We start from the raw sequence: 25,718 nt of genomic DNA on the forward strand, positions 1-25,718 counted from the left end.
CAAAGATTGACAGGATTATTAGTAGCAACAAAATTCGTATTTGGAGGAGGGCAAAGTTATGAAGGGTCAATTTTTGAAAGTTGGAACCAAGGGAAACCCTTTCTGAGTTTTTCTGGGTTTTGGGAAAGGATCACAATCCCAAATTCCTAGAATTTTATGGGCACTCTAGAACAACACAGTTTTCTGGAGGTGTTGATTATTGCAGTCGTTTAGCTTTCTCATACTCATCACCTGGTGCTTGTAGCTTGCCTTGTGCAAGCCCAGGTGCAATTTCTACAACTAATTTGTAACACAACAGATATTATGAATAAAATTTGGCCAGCTTGGGGATTTGCAGAAATTTCTGGTTTATGTGTATGCATTTATGAAATTTTTTGTGTTATTTATTTGTGCATGTCTTTGTTATCATTGTAAAATTTCCATTGGGAATATTACAATGGTATAAGAGAATTTTCTTGGCCAGGGTGGGGAACAAGAACGGGTAATGCCACCGAGATACCAAGGAATGGTTTCTCAAAAAGGTCGTGGTAGAGGCATAGGCAAGGGTCGAGGTAGAGAAGAGGGCCCAGACCCATTTTTAGACACTTAACTAGAAAATATCAGAAGCAGAATGGACAACCAATAAGAGAATGAGAAGCCCAGGCAGAGGAACACAAACCAGGTATCAGAAGAGCTACTAAGGACAAACCAAAAGATGATGAGGCAAGGGAAGTTAATGATGGACATGATGCAGCAGGTGATGGGCCTGCAAATGGGTGGAAGACCAGACGGAGAAACTCAAGGTGACGGGGCTCCAAAGAAAGAGGAGACAATCATACCTATCAGCTTCCACACACCCCATAGCGTGGGCAAGCTGGCCGCCCCATAATGCCTCATTTCATTGAGGAGGTCGAGCTGGAGAGAGAGCTAAACACGGTTGCGGACTTGGTACATTCTGTTGCTTTAGGCATTGATGAGTTTGAGGGGTTGGATGGTTATATCAAGAGGGTGATGGATTTTGGAGAGTATATCCACCTCAAGGAGAGGTGCACTACTGGGGTTGGAGGCCACTATAGGGGAGAAGCATCCAACAAAGATGTGCAAACGCTAACAGGGAAGGTCACGCTTCCAAACTTCTATGGGTCAGCGAAGAACTCAACCAGGGCATGGATCCAAAAACTTGATATATATTTTCACTTGAATCCCATGACGGAATTTGATGCCATACGTTTCGCAACCCTTCACTTGGAAGGGGATGCACATGAGTGGTGGTATCATAGACTGATCATGTTGGGGCACCTTCACATCACCACTTATACAGAGTTCACTACGAGGTTGTTGGAGAGTTTTGAGAGGAAGGATCCAGAGCTACAATTCAGAGAGCTGGCCCACTTGAGACAGAATGGCAATGCAAAGGTCTACATTACAGAGTTCTAGAGACTTGCAGTGATGGTGACAAATATTTCGGAGGCACAGTTGATCATGCTATTTGTGGAGGGGTTTGTTGAGCCTCTGCATGGCTGGGCGGGGGCTTACAAGCCCACATCACTACATGATGCTATTTCTAGGACCCGAGACATGATTGATGTAGTGCCTAAGAACTGAGCCTTTGTTCCCACGAGACCCATAGCCCCACAAGGGAATAGAGATGCGAGGCCGCCACGGAGAGATGGAGGACATAGCCAATTGGATGATGACACCTTGAGGACCTCAGGAGGAGGAGGTTGTGCTTCACGTGGTAGAAGTCTTGGGCACCAGGGCACAAGTGCACCAAGGGAAAAGCCCATTTCATTGAGGTGTTAGTAGATAGTGAGCCCGAGGAGGAGGAGGAGGCTAAGGTAGTAGAGGAGCTGGGGGATGAGGGAGGACCATCATCAAGAGGGCCACCACCACCACCAACTAGAGGAGGGTCGTTTTCCCCAATCGGGGGGAGTCCTTGCTTCACTTCGAGGTGTGCCGAAGTACTTGACACTCAAGATCAGGGGGACTTTACTGTGGCAGCGTGTGTCAGTTCTGGTTGACAATGGGGCCACCCACAATTTCATTGATGCCCAGATGATGGAGCGCAGGGGCATCCAAACAACTACATTTGAGGGGTTGTCAGTCTTGGTACCCGAAGACCGGACCATGCAGTGCACCAAATATGTCCCCGGGCTGACCTTGAAGATGGGGAACTACTCACTCACTAACCCTTTCTTTGTGGTTGATGTTCCATACAACAATTTGGTGTTGGGTGTCCAGTGGTTGTATGCATTGGGGAAGGTCACTACTGATTGACAGAAGCTAGAGATGGAATTCAAGGGTCCGGATGGGTAGTCAATAGTCTTGAGGGGAATGCACTCTTATCCCCCTCAGACAATTTTAGCCCACCGGATGGAGGCGGTTCATAACATGGAGATGTGGAGTCGGCAGTTGAGTTGCAAATTTCTGAGTCGGGGACACGAGCACAGGCCACACATCCAGACATACAAGCCTTATTGGAGAGACACCGGGTTTTCTTAGGGATGTTCCACTAGGTAGACCGCCAAACCGTGGATTTTATCATACCATTGAGCTGGAAGAGGGGGTGAACGCAATCATCACCACCCCTTATAGGCACCCGAAGGCCTATAAGGATGAGATAGAACAGGCCATTCAAGAGTTGTTGAGATTGGGACACATCAGGCCTAGCTCAAGTCCATTGCTTCTTCCATGGTGCTGGTGAAGAAGAAAGATGGGATACTGCGCATGTGTATCGACTACCGGGCTCTAAATAAGAAGACCTTGAAGAATAGATACCCCATCCCACACATAGATGAGTTGATGGATGAGCTTAGAGGAGATAAATACTTCTCTAAGATAGATCTGCATTCAGGGTATCACTAGATCCACATGAGGGAGCAGGATATCCCGAAGGCTGCTTTTCGCTGCCATTATGGACACTTTGAGTTATTGGTGATGCCCTTTGGGCTAACCAATGCTCCAGCTATATTACAGTCTTGTATGAACCATGTGTTTCGTGGGCAATTGAGATGCTTTGTCTTGTTTTTCTTCGATGACATACTCATTTACAACAGGACATGGGAGGAGCACCTTTAGCACTTGGAGGAAGCGCTTCACATACTTGAGGAGTAGCAGTTGTATGCGAAGATGTCCAAATGTGAGTTTGGACTAACAGAGATGTTGTACCTAGGGCATGTGATTGGGGAGGATGGAGTGAAGGTGCATCAAGAGAAGATTCAGGCTATACTGGATTGGCCCACACCCAGGAATGTGACGGAGTTGAGGGGGTTCCTAGGCATTTGTACTTATTACAAGAGATTTGTGAGAGGGTTCTCACAGCTTGCAACACCTCTTATGGATTTGACGAAGAGGGGAGCTTTTGAATGGACACAGGTGGAAGAAGAGGCTTTTGAGCGCCTCAAGAGGGTCATGAGCAGCTGCTCGGTCTTAGCCTTGCCAGATTTCACACGACCCTTTGTGCTGGAGTGTGATGCCTCCGATGAAGGGGTTGGGGCTGTTTTGACACAGGGGGGCCATCCTATTGTGTTTGAGAGTAGGAAACTGCTGCCCCATGAGAGGTTGTTCTCTGTGTACAACAATGAGATGTTGGCAATGATGTATGCACTCACCAAATTCAGACAGTATCTAATGGGCAATCGGTTCAAAGTGAAGACTGATCACAATAGTCTTCAATTCCTCCTTGAGCAACAATCATTAGAGGAGAGACAACAGAAATGGGTGAGTAAGCTCCAGGCTTACGATTTTGAGATTGAGTATGTGAAGGGAAAACACAATGTGGTAGCAGATGCCCTCTCTAGGAGACCAGCAACACTGTGTTTGATGGATGTCACGCAAGATTGGAAGGCTCAACTATTGGTTGAGTACTCCAAAGACAGGCAGGCTTGTGATATTTTGGATGTCACACACGGGGATGTCCACTTCAAAGTGATGGACAATGTGATCTACTAAAACGAACAAATCATCTGGTACCAGGATCTCAACTGAAGGAGGTGATCATGCAGGTAGCTCATGATTCCCCACTAGCAGGGCACCCAGGCTTCCTCAAGACATATCGCACTGTCTGGGAGAGATTCTCTTGGCGGGGGCTCAAGGGAGATGTTTTGAGGCATGTGAGGGAGTGCGTGGATTGCCAAAGGAACAAAGTGAAGTTGACCCACCCGACCGAGTTGCTACAACCTCTTCCCATTCCAAAGAGGAAGTGGAAGAGCGTATCAATGGACTTCATCATCGAGCTACCAGTTGTGTAGGGGTAGGACTGCATCTATGTGGTGGTCGATAGATTGACCAAGTTTTCCCACTTCTTTTCTATTTCATCGATATCTTCAGCATCCCTGGTCGGTGAGTTTTTCTTTCAGGAGGTTTTTTGGTTGCATGGTCTTCCCAAGGCCATTATGAGTGACAGGGACAACAGATTTATGGGGACTTTTTGGCAGGAGTTGTTCTGGCTAGTGGAGGCAGAGCTTACACCCAACACTAGCTATCACCCCCAAATTGATGGGCAGCCATAGATTGTGAAAAAATGGTTGGAGGGGTACCTACACAACTATGTGACTCGACAGCAGATAGTGTTGGTCAAGTGGCTACATCTCTGGGAGTTCTGCTACAACATGACTTATCATATGTCCATTGGTATGTCCCATTTCCGAGCTCTTTATGGGTACAATTCTCTTACTTTTTCTAACATGGTGTTTGGAGATAGCAGGGCCCCGGGGACCAAGGATTGGGTTCAAGAGAGCCAGGAGATTCTCCTCTCAAGAACAATTTGCAGGTGGCCCAAAATCAACAAAAGATATATGCTGATAAGCACAGGGTGGAGAGACAGTTCGAAGTAGGGGACATGGTCTACCTGCGTTTGCAACCGTATAGACAATCTTCACTCAATAAGAAGGGTGCGGAAAAATTGAGGTCCCGCTTCTATGGGCCCTAGCGGGTGGTCAGGAGGGTAGGTGAGGTGGCCTATGAGCTGGAGCTGCCTTCAGAGAGTCGGATTCATAACGTGTTCCATGTTTTATTCCTAAAAAAGGCGTTGGGACAACAGGTCGTAGCAACAACCGAGTTTCCTGTGTTGGATGATGAGGGGTGTTTGATTCTGACACCAGAGCTTATACTAGAGACCCGAGAGAGGAAGATAAGAAACATGGTGGTTAGGGAGCTTTTGGCAAAGTGAAAAGATTTACCGGAGGAGGACGTTACTTAGAAGAATGAGCAAAATTTACAGCCTCCAGTTTTACAATTGCTAGGGGACAAACAACATCTGGGAGGGGAGGACCATAATGTTTGTTCCTAAATTTTCCTAATGTTGGGAAAATTAATTTTGACAATTTTGGTTAATACTAGTTCAAGGCAAATTTTGGTGGAGAAAATAGGAGGAATGGTTTATTTGCATGCTAGTGGAATATGGGGCCTACTCGAAATACACACTTGGGAGGAAGGGATTTCAAATTCCTTAAGGAAAAATCGAAATTGTGGAGGGATCCACAAGGAATGCATGGCCAACACTTATAAAAGGAAGGAATGAGGGAGCAAGAGGGGTCTTTTGTCTATTTGAAAATCGAAATTGCCTTAGCTGTTCAGTTGAGCCAACATTGTGTTGTTTAGCACAAGAGCTTCCCAAGGAGAGAAGCTCAACCTTTCTTCGGTGGACTTCGAGTGCCACCCAAGGAAGGATTTCCTTCACCACCGAGACCAGAAGAAGCATCAGTTGCAGGTCATACACATTTCTGGAGCATAACACACAGCCCAGGAGCCACCACATCATAGTGATTGGAGTGAGATTTGTTGGGGAAACATTATCCCGGGGATTTTGGAGCTGGGGAGCTGGGAGATCATTTGGAGGGCCATTTGAGGAGGATTGCTAGAGTTAAGAGTGCAGAGATTGACATGGTTAGTCACAACAATAGAATTTATATTTGGAGGAGGGTTTTTGAGAGTTGGAACCAAGGAAAACCCTTTCTAGGTTTTGGGAAAGGATCACAATCCCAAATTCCTAGAATATTCTGGGCATTCTAGAGTGGGAAAATCAGGGGGTGAAGTCAGGGAGAATTGTAGTTTTGGAGCAGTAGCATAGTTTTCTAGAGGTGTTGATTATTATAGCCATTTGGCTTTCTCATACTCATCACCTAGTGCTTGTAGCTTGCCTTGTGCAAGCCCAGGTGAAATTTATCCAACTAATTTGTACCATAGCATATATTATTAATAAAATTTGGCCAGTTTGGGGATTTGTAGAAATTTCTGGTTTTTGTGTATGCATTTATGAAAATTTCTGTGTTATTTATTTGTGCATGTCTTTGTTATCATTGTAAAATTTCCACTACGAATATTACAATTTTTTTGTAATCTATATAATTCAAAGAAAGGCCATGAATGTTGTAGATCATATCAGTGTATAAGAGAAAAAGTGGCAAAGGGAAAAGACAGATTATTGAGTGAACATTAAAGGCAGGCATTGACATAAGATGGAGAAGACAGTGAAGACGAAGAAGGTGCCTCTTCTGGAAGAAGCAGAAAAATCAGATGAGTCGAAGGAGACGAAGCAAGAATTAGAAGAAAAGGAGGAGAAACCGAGAGAAAGTTTGACTCCGAATGCGCTGGACCAAACATTAGGAAGCATAACCCATCTAGAAAACCTCCTTTCCACAGGTTTGTCCTTGCGTTTCAAATTTTGTACCCATTTTTCTAATAATATAAAAAATATAAAAGAAAACACTAAAAATGTATGTATCTTAAGCCATCATAATTAGGAATGACGATTGAGCTAGATGAATCTAAGCTGTCCAAAAGATAAAAAGAGAAAGCCTTCATAGACTCATAAGTTTTCACTCTATGCTTTATTGGGAGTATTTTTTAAACCATTTCAAAGGTTGAGTTCCCATATGTTATCTGTGAAAGAAATATATATATAAGTGGTTTGTTCACTTTGCAATTATTTTTTATTCATTCTCCTCTACTTGTGTTTTAAGGTAGTGAATTTTTAGTATATATTCTAAAACTTATGATATAAAGCATATATATAGAGGTTTTAAAACTAAATAGAAATATAGATATTAGGATTTGGTTTAATTAATTTATGTTTGATTGTTTTGGTGAGAGATCGTGAAGAAGAGTTAGCAATGTGAGGGAATTTGCTTTTATAAAATCCTAATGACGGTAAAGCATTATAAAAGTAGGATCAAATATCTCTAGTTTTCATAGAGATATACAAAAATTGTTAGTGAATTATAGTTTTTTTAAATGAACAATGACCATGTTTAAAAATAACATTTAAAAGGTGAAATGGGTTTCACAATCTTATGTGAAGTATCATATATGCAACGAGGCCTGGGTTTTCTCTTAATTCTTAGTCTAATCAAAAGTAACTTTCTCTTATGAATTAGGTAAAATCTTATCATAATTTCAAATTTATATTAGGTAAAATCTTATCATAATTTCAAATTTATATTAGGTAAAATCTTATCATAATTTCAAATTTATATTATAATATAATATTAGTATTTGTATATATATTTTTATTTAATTATTTAAATTAATCAGAAAATAATCCTTTTTTGAGCGAGTTAAAAGTAGTTGTTTTATTATAGTTGTTGGAATGATCTATCTCTCTATTTAATTGGTTGCCACGATCTGATTCTTCATCTTGTCGGGACAATAGACCACACTAATTAGCTCGAAACACATAGACTAATAAATCTTGATGTGATCATCACTGATTTTTTTTTTTAAAACAAAAAAATTATTAATATTTAAAATTTAAAAAGTATAAAAAAATTATAAATATCTATTAATATTAATATCAACAAACAAAATAATTAATAATATTGTTACTAATAAATATTTTTACAATACTCTAATTTAATAATATTAAATTATATATATATTAAATAATATAAAAATAATCAAAATTTTATTTTATATTTTTTTTTTAATTAAAATGAAATGTATTAACTTCTTTTATCAAATTTAAAACCAAGAACTTTTAATTTAAAAAATAATAATAAATAATTTCAAAGCACTGCAATCTGGCCAATTTTTCCAATACAGTGAAAAAGTTTGAAACAAAAACGCTCCGTACAATACAACCCTAACATTTGGATAAAAATGAAACAAAAACATAAACTCCGTACAATGTTTTGGCACTGACAGGTGTCGAAGTCGGTTGTCGTGGCACCATTTCGTGCTAGCTGCCACCATAACAACTTTTGTCGCTCCATCCTCCGACATTCCATCCACCAAACGAGGAACCACAATTTCCATTAATTTCGCTTCCTCAAAACTCCGAATGGTCGCGACAGGAAGATAACAGCCTCTGTTGGAGACGAGAGGTCCACGGACCGCCGGCTGGATACAAACTCCAGCAACATGATGCCCAAGCCGTAAACGTTGCTCCCGACTCCCATTTCCATTAGCCATTCAGACGCTAGGTAGCCTGGTGTGCCTCTCCTGGAAGAAGTTGAAAAATCAGAGGAATCAAAGGAGACAGAGCAAGAATTAGAGGAAAAGTCGATGGAAAGTCTGACTCAGAAAATGATAAACCAAACATTAGTGAGCATGACCCATCTGGATAACCTCCTTCCCACATGGGCCATCCTTGTGTTTCTGATTCTGAGCCCAATTTTCTCCAACAACGAGACTGCGATCAAGTTACCGCTTTCTTGACAGAAGCCCTTTTGGTTCTATGCGCCATTTCTTGATTTTTCGTTTCCTTCACCGATAGTTTTTAAGGGTTTTGATGGGAAACTCCACTATGGGTTGGCAACCCCAAAGGGCTGTGGACTTTTGAGAATTTGAGTGATGGTACCATCGCCTGAGAAATTCAAGGTTAAATTCCTCAATTTCGTGCACGCATTTTTGTCAGTTTTGGTGTTTGTGTTAAGTGTGAATCCAAATTCACGCAGGATTCTAGATCCTTCTAGATCAGATCTTTGTAGATCTCTAGGATTCTAGATCCTTCTACACTGCCATTAGTTTCTAGATCTTCCCAGATCTCCATCTTCTAAATGTGTTATAAAACCTGCACAGATGAATCTAGCTAGTAAAGGTTGAACACACAGCTTTGCAGAGCAAAAACACTAAAAGAAAATCGAAAGAACAAAAGAATGATTCATTAGAAAATAGGTTACAATGCTCATAATATAGCATTACTGAGTGAAGATCCCAAGGTAATGCACCATAGTGGTGATCAATGAGAGGACTCAACACCTACAACAAGTTCCGAAGAGAACTAGCCAGTTGCAGAGCAAATCAGGGAGTAAATCATGCAGAAGAACTAGCCAGTTGCAGAGTTAAAGAAGGAGCAAATCAGGGAGTAAATCATGCAGAAGGAATCTTGCATGTAGTCCCATGCTTTAACTAAGTGTCCGCATGTAGGTGTGTAGTACTCCAACACCCCCCCAAACATCACTATGGGGAAAAATAGAAAATGGGCCCTGGCAACTAAGGCCAAAGGTCATCCAAAATACAGTGAAACTTGTACTAAAATTGAGGAAAGAGGGAAAACCTCGTGGGAAAAGCCCCCCCTCAAAATACAATGTAATCAAAATAAAAGAGGAAGACAAGACAGTTGCTAAGCAACTGTGTCCTTCACTCCAAGACGATCACGCAGAGAGCGAAACTTCTGCTCAGTGAATGTCTTGGTGAAGATGTCTGCAGTCTGTTCTACTGAAGGACAGAACTGCAAATCAATGACCCGATCATGTACTAAGTCTCTGATGTAGTGCATATGGATCTCTATGTGCTTCGTCCGTTGTCGCTGTACTAGATCCCTGCAAAATTTGGGAGTGCTCTGGTTGTCACACCAAATGATGATGGGTTGGTGGAATTGGACGCCCAACTCAGTGAGGAAGTGTTGTAGCCATAGAGCCTGAATGGTGATGTTGACTACTCCTCTGTACTCGGCCTCAGCTGAAGAGAGAGCAATAACAACCTGCTTCTTACTCGACCAACAGATAGGGCCAGACCCTAGACTAAGTGAATATCTGGAGGCGGACTTGTGATCAATGCTGTCGCCCGCCCAATCAGAATCAGTGAAGCCAAGGAGATTCAATGCAGTGCCTGCCGCAGAGTGAACCCCGAAGGTGATGGTGCCCTGCTCATATCGGAGGATGCGCTTGGCAACATTCCAGTGTAGCTCATGCGGCTGCTCATGTATCTGGAAACTGCCCCTATTGCATATGAGAGATCTAGTCTCGAGTGGGTGAGGTACAATAAGCTCCCCACTAGCTGTCGGTAGAGAGTACTGTCAACTAATGGAGTGTCAGCTCCATCCTCAAGGCGGACCCCAGACAGAAAAGGAGTCGGTGTTGGCTTGCAATTATTCATGTGAAATCTCTCGAGGAGATCCCATGCCTACTTAGCTTGAGACAGTTTGATGCCTGTGGCATCCTGGCTAATCTCAAGACCAAGAAAGAAGTGTAATGGACCCATGTCCGTCATCAAGAATCTATCATGCAAGGCCCTCTTGACTGCAGCAATGGCTGAAGCCGAGTTGCCGGTGATTAGGAGATCATCCACATACAAAACTAAGATAAGAAGAGAATCATGTGTCCTGAGCATGTAAACATTCGGATCAGACTTACATCTTTCAAAGTTTTGTGATAAGAGAAAAAAATCCGTCTTCGCATACCAAGCTCTTGAGGCCTGCTTAAGTTCGTAGAGAGATTTCTTTAGTTTGCAGACCAAAGATGAATCTTGAATGAAACCATGTGGCTGCTCCATGTAGATCTCCTCAGATAGGTCTCCATGAAGAAAGGCATTCTTCACATCCATCTGATGTACTTCCCACCCCTGGGAAGCCGTAATGGAAAATGCAAGGCGTATGGAATCCATCTTTGCTACTAGAGCAAAGGTCTCATCATAATCAATGCCATGCACTTGCTGGAAGCCTTTGGCTACTAGCCTAGCTTTCTGTCTGGTGATTTTCCCATCTGCAGCACTCTTGGTCCTGTAGACCCATTTTCATTGGACAAGTTTCCTTCCTGAAGGAAGGGGGACCAAATCCCAGGTCTGGTTCTCGAGGAGGGAGTTATACTCCTCCTCCATGGCGGACTCCCAAGATGGATGCCCAACAGCCTCAGCATAAGACTGCGGATCAGAAGACTGAACCAAATGACAATGCCAGGATGGCGTTGGTTCAGTGGCAGTGAGGGCAAGAGGAGGCTCAATAAACTCTGAGCTAGTCCTCCGCGGATCAGAATTATCCCCCACAAGACCATTTCTAGCAGCTAGGTGGTCTTGTGCATATATCTCACGTAAGCTCCTTGTTCTTTGATTTATGACAGGGGAAGTTGATTCACTGCTGGAAGCCCGATTTGGGCTTGGATGTGGATCATCATATGCATGCACTGGATTTGTATTTGAAGACTCTGTCTCTGCATCTGCATGCTCTACCGCGGCATCTGCATGCTCTGTATCTGCATCTGAGTGTACTGAGTCATCATCTCGGACATGAGGTAGATAAAAGGTGTCTGCATGCGGCAATTGAGGTGCATGCGAGAGACTTTCCTCAAATTTGACACTTCGCTCAATGATGAGCTTGTCCGTAGAGGAAATCAGGAGTCGGTATCCCTTCACACCATCAGGGTATCCAACAAAGATGCACTCAATGCTCTGTGGATCAAGAGCTTTCCTCTTTTCAGAGGGGATCCTGGCCCATGCTTGGGAGCCAAAAACACAGAAGTGGGTGACCTCTGGTTTAGTGCCGCTCCAAGCCTCAAAGGGGGTCTGATCCTTGACAGACCTATGAGGAGATCTGTTCTGGATGTAGTTAGCACAATTAAGTGCTTCAGCCCATAGCTTATGAGGCAGTGACTTAGCATGCAACATGCAGGAAGCCATCTCTTTGAGAGATCGGTTCTTTCTCTCAGCAACTCCGTTCTGCTGCAGAGTGTATGGAACTGTGTACTGCAACTGTATGCCAGACTCAAGGCAAAGGTTCTGAAGTGCTGTGTTAACATATTCCCCCCCATTGTTTGTATGGAGGGCTTTGATCTTTCTCTCTGACTGTGTCTCAACTAGTGCTTTGAAATCTTCAAAGTGCGCAAAAACTTCAGATTTGTCCCTAAGAAGATACACCCAAGTATACCGTGAGAAATCATCAATAAATGTAAGCACATACCTTGCTTTGTTGATGGAAGGATGAGGAAAAGGCCCCATGAGATCACTATGGATCAGATCTAGAGGAGAGGATGCTCTGTGAGTCTTGCCGGTGTCAAACTTTTCTCTAGGATGTTTGCCAAGGACACACCCTTCACAAACTCCTTTGGAGAAACTGATATTTGGCAAGCCTTCCACCATCTCATGCTTGCTTAGTTGCTGCATATACCTGTAATTTAAGTGACCAAACCTCTCGTGCCAAAGCCTACTACTATCATCAACATGTGTAAGCAATAAGGAGGATTCAGATTCACTAAATTTAGAAAATGTATACAATCTGGCTCCATTGTTTACCTCACCGGTTGTAATTTTGGAGCTGCTATGTAGGTCATATATGTTCATTGCATCTGGAGTGAATTCCACTCTCTTTCCAGTGCCGGAATGAGTGATCTGATAAACTGAAAGCAGGTTTACCGAAAGTTTTGGAACATGAAGCACATTTTCAAAGCTTCTGTGTAAAAGTTCCACTCTACCTTTTCTGGTGACCTCAATAGGTGAGTCATCTCCCATGAGGATGGGAGGTCCTTTGCATGCATCCAAAGAGGTATAGACTTCCTTTGCAGCAGCCATATGATGTGATGCACCAGAATCTATAATCCATGCATTAGAGGAAGAATTAATTGCAACTAAAGCATGAAAATTGTTACCTTTCCCGTGTGGCGGATCCTCAGTTTTCTTCTTGGCGCCCTGAGGGATGTGATCCCCAAGGTTGTGCTTTTGAAGGATTTCTGCCATTTGGTCAATTTGTTTCTTCATGCAAGAGGATTCTGGATGGAATCCTCTTTGACAGTAGGTGCATTTGTTTCCTTTTTTCCCTTTCTCATTTCTCGAGCCGGAGGAGTCATTGAAGGGCTTGGTGCACCCTTCCTTCTTTGGATGGGAATGTGCTTTTCCTTTGTCTTTTTGTTGCTGATTTTTTTGATTTGAATAAGATCTATGAGTTTTATTGTGGCTACCATCATGCACAGTAAGTGCATGTGCTTTTGGAGGTTTGATTTTCCCCATGCCAATTAGTTCATCTTGCTCAAAAGTAAGGGACTCCATGAACTCTTTGAGAGAAGGCATAATGTAGGATCTACCTGTTGCGAGCCTTACTGAATGAAATGTAGACACAAAGACAGAGTATTCCGGTCCGAGCTTTGACATAATAAAGAGAACTTGGCGACTCTTCTCCTTGGATTTTTCAATTCCACAACCCTTGAGTTGCAGCAATAGATCATTATATTTGGTGAAGAAGTCTTGAATTCTGTCATAGTTCCGTGGATCCAATGACAACAGCTCCACTTCAAGCAGATGTCCTTTTATCTCATCCTGTTTCCCGTAGAGTTCTTCAAAAATTTTCCAAATCTCATTGGGAGTATTGCAGGCAGATAGATGAAACTGCAACTGTGGGGAGATGCACATGCATATGGATCCATGGGCCTCATCCATGTGGTTGAGGTACTTGGATTTCTCTATGGCTGAAGTGGGTTCCACTTCTGTAGCCATGGTAATCTTGTACAACCCTTTTTGACGAAGGTATCTAGCCATTTGGTCCTTCCATTCGTGATAGTTGTACGGTGTTAGGTTCGATGCTTTGGGAAACTCCATTTTCCTCTCGATCTTCGATCTCCAAGCTATAATACCTGCAAAATAAGTATTGGTGCGCCTTTTATCTAGAAACTTGTGGGCTCTGATACCATGTAAATGTGTTAGAAAACTTGCACAGATGAATCTAGCTAGTAAATGTTGAACACACAGCTTTGCAGAGCAAAAAAACTAAAAGAAAATCGAAAGAACAAAAGAATGATTCATTAGAAAATAGGTTACAATGCTCATAATATAGCATTACTGGGTGAAGATCCCAAGGTAATGCACCATAGTGGTGATCAATGAGAGGAATCAACACCTACAACAAGTTCCGGAGAGAACTAGCTAGTTGCGAGGCAATCAGGGAGTAAATCATGCAGAAGAACTAGCTAGTGGCGGAGTTAAAGAAGGAGCAAATCAGGGAGTAAATCATGCAGAAGAACTAGCCAGTTGCGGAGTTAAAGAATGAGCAAATCAGGGAGTAAATCATGTAGAAGGAATCTTGCATGTAGTCCCATGCTCTAACAAAGTGTTTGCATGTAGGTGTGTAGTACTCCAACACATCTAAATCACATACAAGATTCTAGATCCTTCTTCTACCTCTATAAATTTGTAATTTCTCTGGCCAAAGCAAGCAAGCAAGCCAGCCAAGGCCCAAGCCTGTTATGTAATGCAAAGTGATTTTTGTTCTCCACTGATTGTTTTATCTATTCCGTTGTTTCTGATTGAGTAATCTTGTTGTTTCTCCATTTGTCTGTCTCTGAGTATAAATCTGCTGAGTGTTATGTATGCTCTGATCTAACAATTTGCTACCATTGCACATTGCACTTCTGGACGATAATGTGGTGAGATGTTTGTATCCTACGCCTAAACACGAGAGGAAAGAGGTTTTCGATATGCTGCTTGGCGGAATCGGGTTATTCTGCAGCCTGATCTTTGTTGCGTTTCCTGCAACTCGCCATGGCATTGGGTATCTTGTTGCATCTTATCACTAAAATCCAAAATCCATGTTTTATGCTTAATCTTCTTCTAAAATTTTCTGATTCTCAATTAAAAAGCATTCCTTCATCTATGATCGACATGTAATAACTATATTTTATATTTGACACCCTTGGGTGTAACAACCGGGGGGTTCCTTTCTTACTGTTTTATGGATGCACTAGGGATTTATGTTTTCTGTTAATAAAGAGTGGAAGAGTGAAATTCTCCGTAAAATCTATGCTCTCCTAAATTTTTGTAAATATCTGTACTCTCTGTTTTTGGTCACCATCTTTTTAATGTCGCTCTCCCTTCTGACGCGACTTCGTTTCTTTGCAGTGTAACAAATGTCTGCAGCATAACGGATGTGAAGCTACCACGACAACACATGTGGCAGAAATGTTGACCCTCGATGTTAGACCTCAAGATGAAATGTTGACATGGCAGTTAGATCTCAAGATGAAATGTTGACATGGCAGTTAGACTTCAAGATGCAGGCGCCTGTTGTTTGTTGACTTGAAGTGTCGACATGGCAGTTAGACCTCAAGATGAACGCGACTGTTGTTTGTTGACTTTTCCCGCCCATTTTATCGGGCCATTTCCACCGGAGATATATGTTCGGACAAAAGTATATTCTTTAAAAATAAGTTTTAGGGATATTTTTCAAAAATAAATCTGTGTTATCGGTTAAAAAGTTAACAAACCTTTTTCCACTTAAAGTCAACAAATTTCTTTAAAAATAAATTTTATGTATATTTTTCAAAAAAAAACCAAGTTCTTAAAAATAAATTCTATGTATATTTTTCAAAAAAAATCTTGGTTATTGGTTAAAAAGTCAATAAATTTCTTCCCACCAAAACTCAATAAATTTCTTTTCACTTAAAATTCATAAATTTTATGTATATTTTTCAAAAATAAATCTTGGTCATTGGTTAAAAAGTCAACAAATCTCTTTCTACCTAAAATTTAAAAAGTAAACACATCTCTTTCCATTTAAAATTCACATATATATACACCTTTCCATGAACTAGTAAAAAAGTAACATGGTAAAAAAGTCCATAAAAAAATCTTATGTCTAAATACGTATACGTTTTACTCACTTTTCCATTCCATTTAATCTATAGTTATTTGATTTATGACCATGAACACCATAGTTTGAAAAGAATAAGGAATCATATCTTAATATCTTAAGCTTTCTCTTATACTCACTTTTCCATTCCATTTAATCTATAGTCATTTGATTTATGACTATGAACACCATAGTTTGAAAAGAATAATGAATCATATTTTAATATCTTAAGCCATTTAATCTATAGTTATTTGATTTATGACCATGAACTTGAAAAGAATAATGAATCATATCTTAATATCTTAAGCTTTCTCTTATACTCACTTTTCCATTCCATTTAATCTATAGTCATTTGATTTATGACTCTGAACACCATAGTTTGAAAAGAATAATGAATCATATTATAAAACTCTGAACACCATAGTTTGTAAAGAATAATGAATCATATTTTAATATCTTAAGCTTTCACTTATATTCTTGGAGACTTGTCTCATAATTTCTTTAAACTAATGTGTTAGGATTAGTATGGTTAACTAAAATTTAATTTATGTGTTAGGATTAGTATGGTTAACTAAAATCTAACTTACGAGGTGAAAGGAAATTTAAATGTGAAAGGGAGGCCATTATTTTGGGGTGGAAACTGAAGAGAAAATGAGAAAAGAGAAGGAGAAAAGACATGTTTTTTTTGTGTGTAGTTATGAGTTTGTAATAAGAAAATTTTTAGGGGTTAAATTTTGCCAATGGGCTAAATTTTCTGTTTTTTTCCAAAAAAGATTCACCAATTTTCATTTTTTTAGAACTATTTTCCCAAATTTTCTAGGATAAAATTATTTTACCTTAAAAATGGCTAAAAATTTATAGATACTATATAAAATCATTACAAAATTTTGCATGTTACGGACTCGTAGAATTCACCAAGGTTTCTGCACTTTCAGATAAATTTCCATCCTTGAAATTTTTGTAGACTTACAATATTTTGAAATGATAATTCTTTTTTGAGGCCCAAAATCAACATGGAAAGACTTATAAGTTTCAAGAATGTAAGAGTAGTAATTAATGCAATAGATGGGCTAGGACGGGAAAAAGGGAGGGGAGTAACCAAGGGATTGTGTATTAGAGAAATGTTCTCTTCACTGCTAAACAAGCCAAAAGAGGAAGCACCTGAGATTGTGGAAACCCTAAAGTTTGTAAGAAGAAATCCATGTTGGAACTTATGCTCGTGAGACAATGATTATTCTAGTTTCTAGAAAATTGAGTGTTAATTTTTCACCTTGGTGGTATCATGTCTTAGCTCAGGGGTGGCTAGTAGTCTGAAACTTGGTACAATTGTGCTTATGGTTGGGTGGAAAAGAGTTCAACTTTAGTTGGTTTACTAGAAAATTCTTACAATCTCAAATAAATATTATTTTTGTGCTTAATGATTTATTTATAAACTTTCTTTCAATGATTATGATGGATATCAATTATGTTTATAAGTGAAACAATGAATGTAATGGCTTGAAAAGAAAGAAAAATATAAAAGCATGATAACTTTGGTATTTTTGAATATTATCTAGGAATTTTCATGAGTATTAACTCTGGATCTTGCACAATAATTACTAGAGGTTTGTTGTGTTTTTTTGTGCATCTTCCAAGGTATAAATTTAATAAAAGAATCATATTGACATCATTAACTTATTATATGAGTTAAGGGTTATGCATTGTCAAAGAATCACATTTAAATATCTTCTATACTTTTGGGTATATTGAAGTATGCCTTTTTTTTGTTTACTATTCATGCATTAGAAGACATTATTGCAAAGTGTTTGTAGAAGGATGTCAATGATTGAAATAAAAATAATACATGTAAAGTTTTTTATAGAAAGATGTCAATGGTTGAAGTAAAAGGAATGCTTGTAAAGTGTTTGTCGAAAGACATCAATGGCTGAAATAAAAGGAACACCTGCAAAGTCGTTAAAGAAAGATTTCCAATGGTTAAAATGAATTGAGTGCTTTCAAAGTGTTTGTAAAAAGATATTAATGGCTAGATTAAAAAGAATGTTTGCAAAGTTTTTGTCGAAATGTATCAATGAATAAAATAACACGTATGCTTATAAAGTGTTTATAAAAATGTGTCACTGGTTGTAATAAAAGGCATAGTCTAACGTATAGACTAAATATCCTTTTTCACCAGAATCCATCAAAATCTGGCAATACAATTTCAAGATGTTTTGTTGTTTAAAATACATTTTTGAAAGCATAAATGGATTCAACACCCTGAAAAACCCATGAGGCACTGGAATTATGTAGATTAAACAATTAAACTCAAGTTTTTAAAAATCTCTGTCTTTGATTAAAATTAACCAGAAAAAATGTGTCAATGGTTGCTATGAAATGAATACTTGCATATAATTCTTATCTTGAAACTTTATGCAGATAAAACAAAGGTTAAATCATAATTTTCAACCTTTCTAGGAATGATATTGAGAATGGATTGTTAAAAATAAGCCAAGTTTGATTCTGTATTTAAAATTTTATTTTTAGCCATAAGTGGTTAAGGGTATGTGGTTTTGGATCTTGAATATAAGTGCAATTTTATATTTAAAAATTTAATTTCAGCTATAAGTAAATATGGACACGATTGAAATCAAGAACATCATGTTTTAAATCATATGTTCATATTTTACAATGATGAGATTTAAACTCATAATAGGATTTGCATTGCTCATGCGTTTAAATTCAAGTTTTATAAGAGTTTAGATCTTATAGTCAAAAGTATATGTTTTTTCAAGTATTGAGAATTTTGTTTTAAGATTTAATTCAATATTTGTTAAGTTGATTAATTGTTGTGGAGCTTAAAATGAGTATAAATTTCTTACTAAACATTTATAAATCAAATAATTATATTTGATCTCTTATTATAGTGTGATTTAGAACTGCTTTTAGGGTGTTATGAGTTTACAATTAGTGAAGCTTGGTTATGACAAATAAATGGAAAAATAATGAGTTTTGAGTGAACATTCCATTGTAAGTAACTAAATAAATAAAACAATTTTCAATTGTATCCTTATTCTTATTCTAATTGGAAGCACAACAAAGTGGTAGTAGAATTAATTATTGGATTGGTGAAGGAAAAAATTTAGTATCATGTGTCCTCAAATGGGCATTAGAGTGGATTGTGCACACCATCCACATTACTATGATATTCTGGCTAAAATTTCATTTCTCAAAGGGTGAAACAATAAGAAACATGGATGAAATGGACTTAACAAAACCATAAATTGTTTTTGCTTTAATAAAATATGTTGTGAAAAATTATATAAAACTAATTTACTTGCATCAAATGAAGGATGCCACTGAAGAGAAACAAACACATTTACTAAGCCATAATGCAAGGCTGAATAGAAGGAGAAATAATAATCGAAGGTGATTACTTCTCCAATTGAGAGAAATAATGCACTAGTCCCATCCCTTGAAAGAAGATGACCATGCAAAGTTGCCCACTAGTTGCTTTAACCATAATCCCCATTAAGTGAATCCATAATTGTAAGTACATCAACTTAAATATATGAAATGCACGTCACTCAGTTTTTGCTAATGTTGTTGGGAATTTGGCTAGTTTTGTTTCAACGGGTACTCAATTTGAATCCCCCTAAGTTGTTAAAAATATAGTGGGAGAGAATATAATCATAGCAACAATAACACATCAAACATAGAGATTTTAACTTGGAAAACCCAAATTGGAAAAAACCAAGTAATTGATCTATTATTATCATATGCCTTAAACAAAATTATGCCTTGACTTAAAAATAGTCAAGCCGACCAACATCATGGCCCAACCATATACATTTAATTTTCAAATTTCATCTCCAAAGTAATTTTTTTGGTTATTATCTTCCCAAACTTATGCCACACCCACTCACACTAGGTGCTCTCCTCACTAGATCTTGCTTCTATGTCTACATCTCACCCTCTAGACCTTTATTTCCTTTAAGGCAATCCCCATGTAAGTGGGTAAAATTTGGGCTTCTTTGTGTTAGCTTCAACCTCAACATGCAATATGTTAGCATTTGCAACCATCACCTTCTTCTACAAGCCACGATCCCTTCTCTCTATTACCATGTTAAAATTACCGGAGAGATATAAATTTATTAAAACAATATAAAAAATAACCAAGAATAAATAAAAAATCATAAACACAATGTTTACCCTATAAAAACCACAATTCTGAGAAAAAACTAGCTAACAAAATTCTATTAGTCCCTTGCCAAAACCTAGCCAAGTTGACCAAGTGAACCTTCACAACTCACCTCCCTGGCACATTACAATGAAGTCTTCTCAAGCCTTTTAAAGGCTTCATTACATGTAATCCATGGGCAAGCAAAAATATGTGCTCGAAACCACCACTGCTTGATCGAGCGACTTTGACTCTTTCACCCCCTAACATAAGTTAGGCACACTAGTCTACATGGATGAGTTTACAAGAGGTGTTATACATGAATGTAATGAAGCAATTCTAGGCTTCCTTTAAACAAAAACAGAAAGAATCTCCCCTTAATATACCATTATAACTATTGTGTCACTAGTAAGAAAGGATATATTAAATGTAATCTCCCCTTATTCTACCATTATAACGATTGTGTCACTAGTAAGAGTGGACATATTAAATGTCTTTGCAACCCACTATTTTCTCGCTAAGCTTGCACACTTACTCATTATTGGAGTGAGAAATCAACTCTATTGATTAAGGCAAGCACTTTTTCCATAACATAAGTATATGTGTTGTAAAGAGGCTTAAATAACATAAGAATCTCATAGTGAACCCAAATTATCATTGTGACTAGTGATTTAATCCTATTTATCACTAAATCACACTTATCCCAATAACAATGTAAACAATCCATCTTGAGAGTGAATTTGACTTCTGTTGGTGCAACAAGGAAAGGCAAAGAAGCATTAATACATGAAACTATCATGTGCCACCTCCCTTTCATAGGAAACATTACAAAATTACTCAATCCAAAGCCCTATAGTTCCATACATTTTAGGGAATTAATGAACCTCATGTTGATAAAGGATGTGGCATTTGGAAAGCTAGAAAGCATTAAAGATAGATTTGGCTAATGTCAAATATAAATATAAACAAAGCAATTTGAAATATGACAAGATTAAAAAGGCAATTTTAGCATTGAGAGAAAATTATAATCATGTGGAAAAAATATATGTAATATTTGTAACATGAATAAATTAAAATTGGTTATCTAGGTTTTGTTATCTATTAATTAAATAGAGACTTCATTTTATTTTTAATATAATACGTTTTTTAATATCAACTTTCATTAAGGTTGGAAAATTGAAATATTAATTTAAACATAGTTAATTAATATCATATTTTTTCATATATATCAAATTAGCTAATTATAGTTATTATTAATGTTATTGAATAGGAAAAATCCATGTCAACCTAAACTAAAATGTTCACATTAAAGAAAAAGAAAAATTAAAAACATATATAATATTCGACAGATAGTTTAGATAATTCTTTGCTTTTGTAAAGTACCAAAGTCATGATAATATATAAGTTAGTTTATATATTTGAAAGCTAATATAAAATAAATAAATTAGCTAATTGTTATTTGATGCTATTGAAAAAAAAAAAACTAAAATCTAAAAACACATCTGGGATAGATTTTTGTTTTTGTAAAAGGTACTATGATCCTATATAATAGTGTATATACTCCAAATCTAATATAAAAAAAAATCTTATTATTAATAATGTTATTGTATACTTTAATAGAAAAGATTTAAGGGGAATACTTTGCAGAGAAAATATTTAAAATGCCCTAGATAATCTAACTAAAATGTTCATGTTCATTAAGAATACTATCTATAAAATTTGAGGAACACTCCTTAAATTTCTCCGTAATTTTTGGGAAAAAGGGAAAAATTAAAATTAAAAACGGATATAATATTCAAGAGATAGTTCCTTGGGTGCCAGGGTTATGGCGCACCCAAGGTCACGATGGCATGTACAGAGCCCAAGGTTATGGCGGTATCGAGAAAGCTTGATAAGTGGTGTAATCCGAGGGATAATTTTAGGAAGAAAAGGTGGATTTGCTTAAGAGGGAACTGAGAGAGGTATGTGCAGCGAAAGATTCAATGTATGCCAGCCCAAAGTGAAGAATATTTCCATTCAGAAGCCAAGGCGACTGATCAAAATGGGCGTAAGCGATTATGACATCATTTATAGCTCTTTCACAAACCCAGGAACTCCTCTTATCATCACAGATTTTGCTGCTTTCTCCTTCATTTTATAATAAATATCGCAAATTGCAGTGTTATCAGACGACATGCTACAACACTCGAGAAACGAGAAATGGAAACTGAAAGAGTTGTTTGTAAATCCCATTTCCCATTTTCTGTCTTCTGCTAAAACTGAAGTCGACGCAGCAAATACTGTGTCTCTCCACCATATGAAGTCTTTATGTAAACAGGGCCATTTGAAGGAGGCCATAAACATTTTGTATGAAAACACAGACAACCCTTTACACTTTTCTATTTACGTCTCTCTCTTGCAGAGCTGCATTCAGCAGAAATCATTAAGTGAGGGAAAGCTCATCCATGGCCACGTTATGCAGAAGAAACCATCCATGGAAGAAATAGCTTTAGGGAACACGCTTGTTAACATGTATGTCAAGTGCGGGAGTTTAGTGGACGCTCGGAGAGTCTTCGAGGAAATGCCTGAGCGAGACGTATGTTCTTGGACTGTCATGATTGCATCTTATGCGAGACATGGATTTCCAGAGGAAGCATTGGTACTCTTTCACCGGATGCAACGAATGGGTATCCAACCCAATCAATTCACTTTTGCCAGTGTTCTTCCTGTTTGTGCCACGTTGGCATCTTTGCAATATGGGGTGGAGATTCACAAAGAGGTTCTGAAAGGTGGATTTCAATCTGATGTTGTTGTGGAGAATGCTTTAATTGATATGTATGCAAAATGTGGAAGTATGAAGAAGGCACGCAAAGTGTTTGACGAAATGGATCAACGAGATGTCGTGTCATGGACAACGATGATTGCAGCTTATGAAAGATATGGATCTACTGAAGAGGCATTGACACTTTTTTATCAAATGCAACAAATAGGCGCCCAACCTAATCATTTCACCTTTGCAAGTGTTCTTTCAGCATGTGCGGACCTGGCATTTCTGGAAAAGGGTATGGAAATCCATGAAGAAATAATAAAAAACGGCTTTCAATCCGATGTGGTTGTGGCCAATGCCCTCGTCGATATGTATGCAAAATGTCGGAGGATAGATGCTGCACGTCATGTGTTTGATAGAATCTCCAAACCCGTTGTGGACACCTGGACAGCCATGATTGCAGGATATATGCAGAATGGGATTGTTGATGAAGCCCGGAAACTCTTTAAGGAAATGCCTCAGCCGAATGTGCTCTCATGGAATGCAATGATTGCAGGATTTTCACAGAACGGTCTTATTGATGAGGCTCTGAAACTCTTCAAGGAAATGCCTCAACGGAACGTGGAGTCATGGAATGGGATGATTGCAGGACTTGCACAGAATGGCCTCGTTGATGATGCCCTGAAATTATTTAAGGAGATACCCCAACGAAATGTTGTCTCATGGAATGGGATGGTTGCAGGATTTGCGCAGAATGGGTTCATTGATGAGGCCCTCAATCTTTTCAAGGAAATGCCTCAGCGAAACATGACCTCCTGGAATGGGATGATTGCTGGATTTGCACAGAACGGGCTTGTTGATGAGGCTGTGAAAGTCTTTGATGAAATGCCGCAACAAAATGTGGTTTCATGGGCTGCAATAATATCAGGATATGCGCAGAATGGACATGGTGAGGAAGCTCTGAAGCTTTTTCAAAGAATGCAGTTGGTAGGAGTTAGGCCAGACTTGAAAACTTTTACCAGTATACTGCCAGTGTGTGCCAATTTTGCTGCACTGGAACAGGGTATGGAGATCCATGAAAACATAATTAGATGCGGATTCCAATCTTACACCACTGTCATGAATGCTGTTATAGATATGTATGCAAAATGTGGGAATATAAAGAAGGCATGTGAGCTGTTTAACAAAATGAATCATCGGGATGTTGCCTCATGGACAACCATGATTGCAGGATATGCCATCCATGGGTGTGGCAAAGAAGCCCTTGAACTCTTTGAAAAATGAAACATTAGGGTGTAAAGCCAGACCATATAACATTTGTTCGTGTTTTGTCTGCATGCAGCCATGCAGGTCTAGTGGATGAGGGCTATAAGAACTTCAATTGCATGAAGGAATACTATCACATCACACCTACAATGGACCATTATGGCTGCATGGTCGACCTTCTAGGCCGTGCTGGGCGTCTAGAGGAAGCACAAAACTTCATCGACAACATGCCTATAAAACCTGATGCGGTTGTCTGGAGTTGTTTGCTTGCTGCCTGTAGAATGCATAACAATGTAGAGATAGGAGAATGCGTGGCAAAGCATATTTTTAATTTGGACCCTACAAATCCTGCCCCCTTTGTACTTCTCTCAAACATCTACGCCGCAGCTGGTAGGTGGGGTGATATTGAAAAGGTTAGGAAATTGATGAAAGATAGAGGCATCAAAAAGACCCCGGGATGTAGCTGGATTGAGATCAAGAAGCAGGTGCATGCCTTCCTTGTAGGTGATAAATCACACCCACAAACACACAAAATATATGCAGAGTTGCAGAGATTGCATCAAGAAATGAAGGTGGCAGGGTATGTTCCTGAGACGAAGTTTGTGTTGAATGACGTGAAGGAGGAAGAGAAGGAACACATTCTTCTTCACCATAGTGAAAAGCTTGCAATCGTATTTGGGCTAATAAACACCCCACCTGGAACAACTATCCGAATCATTAAGAACCTTCGAGTGTGTGGTGACTGCCACTCTGCAAGCAAGTTTATCTCAAAGATGGTTGCACGAGAAATTATTTTGAGAGATCCCAATCGTTATCATCATATTAAGGACGGACATTGTTCTTGTCAGGATTACTGGTGATGATGGATGAAGCAAGCACAGACCAAAATTTTTCCTTGTACGGACATATTATCTACCTTGCACTAGTAGCAAGGTTGGAGGGCTTCATATTCTTTTATATACATCAAATACATTGGATTGAAGATCCATACATGTTTAAGTATCAATCTTGTATTTTATTGTTACCAATTAAATATATTCATCGGTTTATCATATACATAAAACATTTCATGGGATGATGAGATGCATCTATCATGTTTTTCAATTCTAAAATAAAAAACCTCAATGAGATCTAGTTTTTGCGTGGTTAAAGGAGGGTGTTGTTATTTCCCACCAAAGTTAGTTTGTTTTCTCCTTCTAGGGTAATTTTCATCTGCAACGAGCCGTTTCATCTGGAGAGGTCGGGTATAGGCATCCCTTCACAAGTCGGCCATCTGCAATTCCCATTGTCTTGATGGAAGCATTTCAAACAAAAAAATATTTTATTTAAAAAATTAAAATTCAAAATTTAGGGCTTTTGTATTTTGTTGGGCGTTTCAAATTTCTTTTAGTATATGCTGGTCACATTTGATTCCCAATTTATTTTCTGCGAGATATGCTTATACACCTACTATTGATGAAACAAAAATGTACGAAACATATTTTAAAAATATGTATATAGCAGGAGCCTACAATGAGGTAAAATTGGGGTGTGTGATCCCCATTAAACATAACTGGTCCACTGCCTTATACATAATAGAGATCACAAAGTCCAAAGATTAAGGCTAAAGGGATAATCATTAAAAAACAGTAACCAATATTAAATAACTCTAGCACAACCACCATCCATCTCAAGCACCTAGAGGCAACATAGAAGCATAGAGTGGTGGTTTATCATCATTATACATTCAGGACCAACCATCTCTTGCATATGCTAGGAGTATGTGTTTCTTCGTAGAAAATCACAGGTTCAAAGTCAGAGGGGAG

General features: G+C 38.7%; 1 protein-coding gene and 2 pseudogenes across 1 annotated transcript; all 3 read left to right on the plus strand.

Moving 5' to 3' along the window:
* Positions 1 to 6,437: 6,437 nt before the first annotated feature.
* LOC149259189 (protein DMP3 pseudogene) lies at positions 6,438 to 14,693 on the plus strand (annotated as a pseudogene).
* A 7,381-nt stretch (positions 14,694 to 22,074) lies between these two features.
* On the plus strand, positions 22,075 to 24,043 carry LOC149259190 (pentatricopeptide repeat-containing protein At3g03580-like). The gene has a single exon (XM_089417643.1). The coding sequence runs from the start codon at positions 22,075 to 22,077 to the stop codon at positions 23,929 to 23,931; it is 1,857 nt and encodes a 618-aa protein (XP_089273769.1). The 3' UTR covers positions 23,932 to 24,043.
* LOC149259191 (pentatricopeptide repeat-containing protein At2g22070 pseudogene) lies at positions 24,033 to 24,926 on the plus strand (annotated as a pseudogene).
* Positions 24,927 to 25,718: the final 792 nt, after the last annotated feature.

Source organism: Pinus tabuliformis, chromosome 6 (assembly GCF_031772625.1).
Source record: "Pinus tabuliformis cultivar Carrire ecotype Pingquan chromosome 6, CPIR1, whole genome shotgun sequence".
Lineage (NCBI taxonomy): Eukaryota > Viridiplantae > Streptophyta > Pinopsida > Pinales > Pinaceae > Pinus > Pinus tabuliformis.

What these genes read in the sequence shown, in the direction of transcription:
- LOC149259190 (XM_089417643.1), top strand. Translation starts at nt 22,075, where the DNA reads ATGCTACAACACTCGAGAAACGAGAAATGGAAACTGAAAGAGTTGTTT.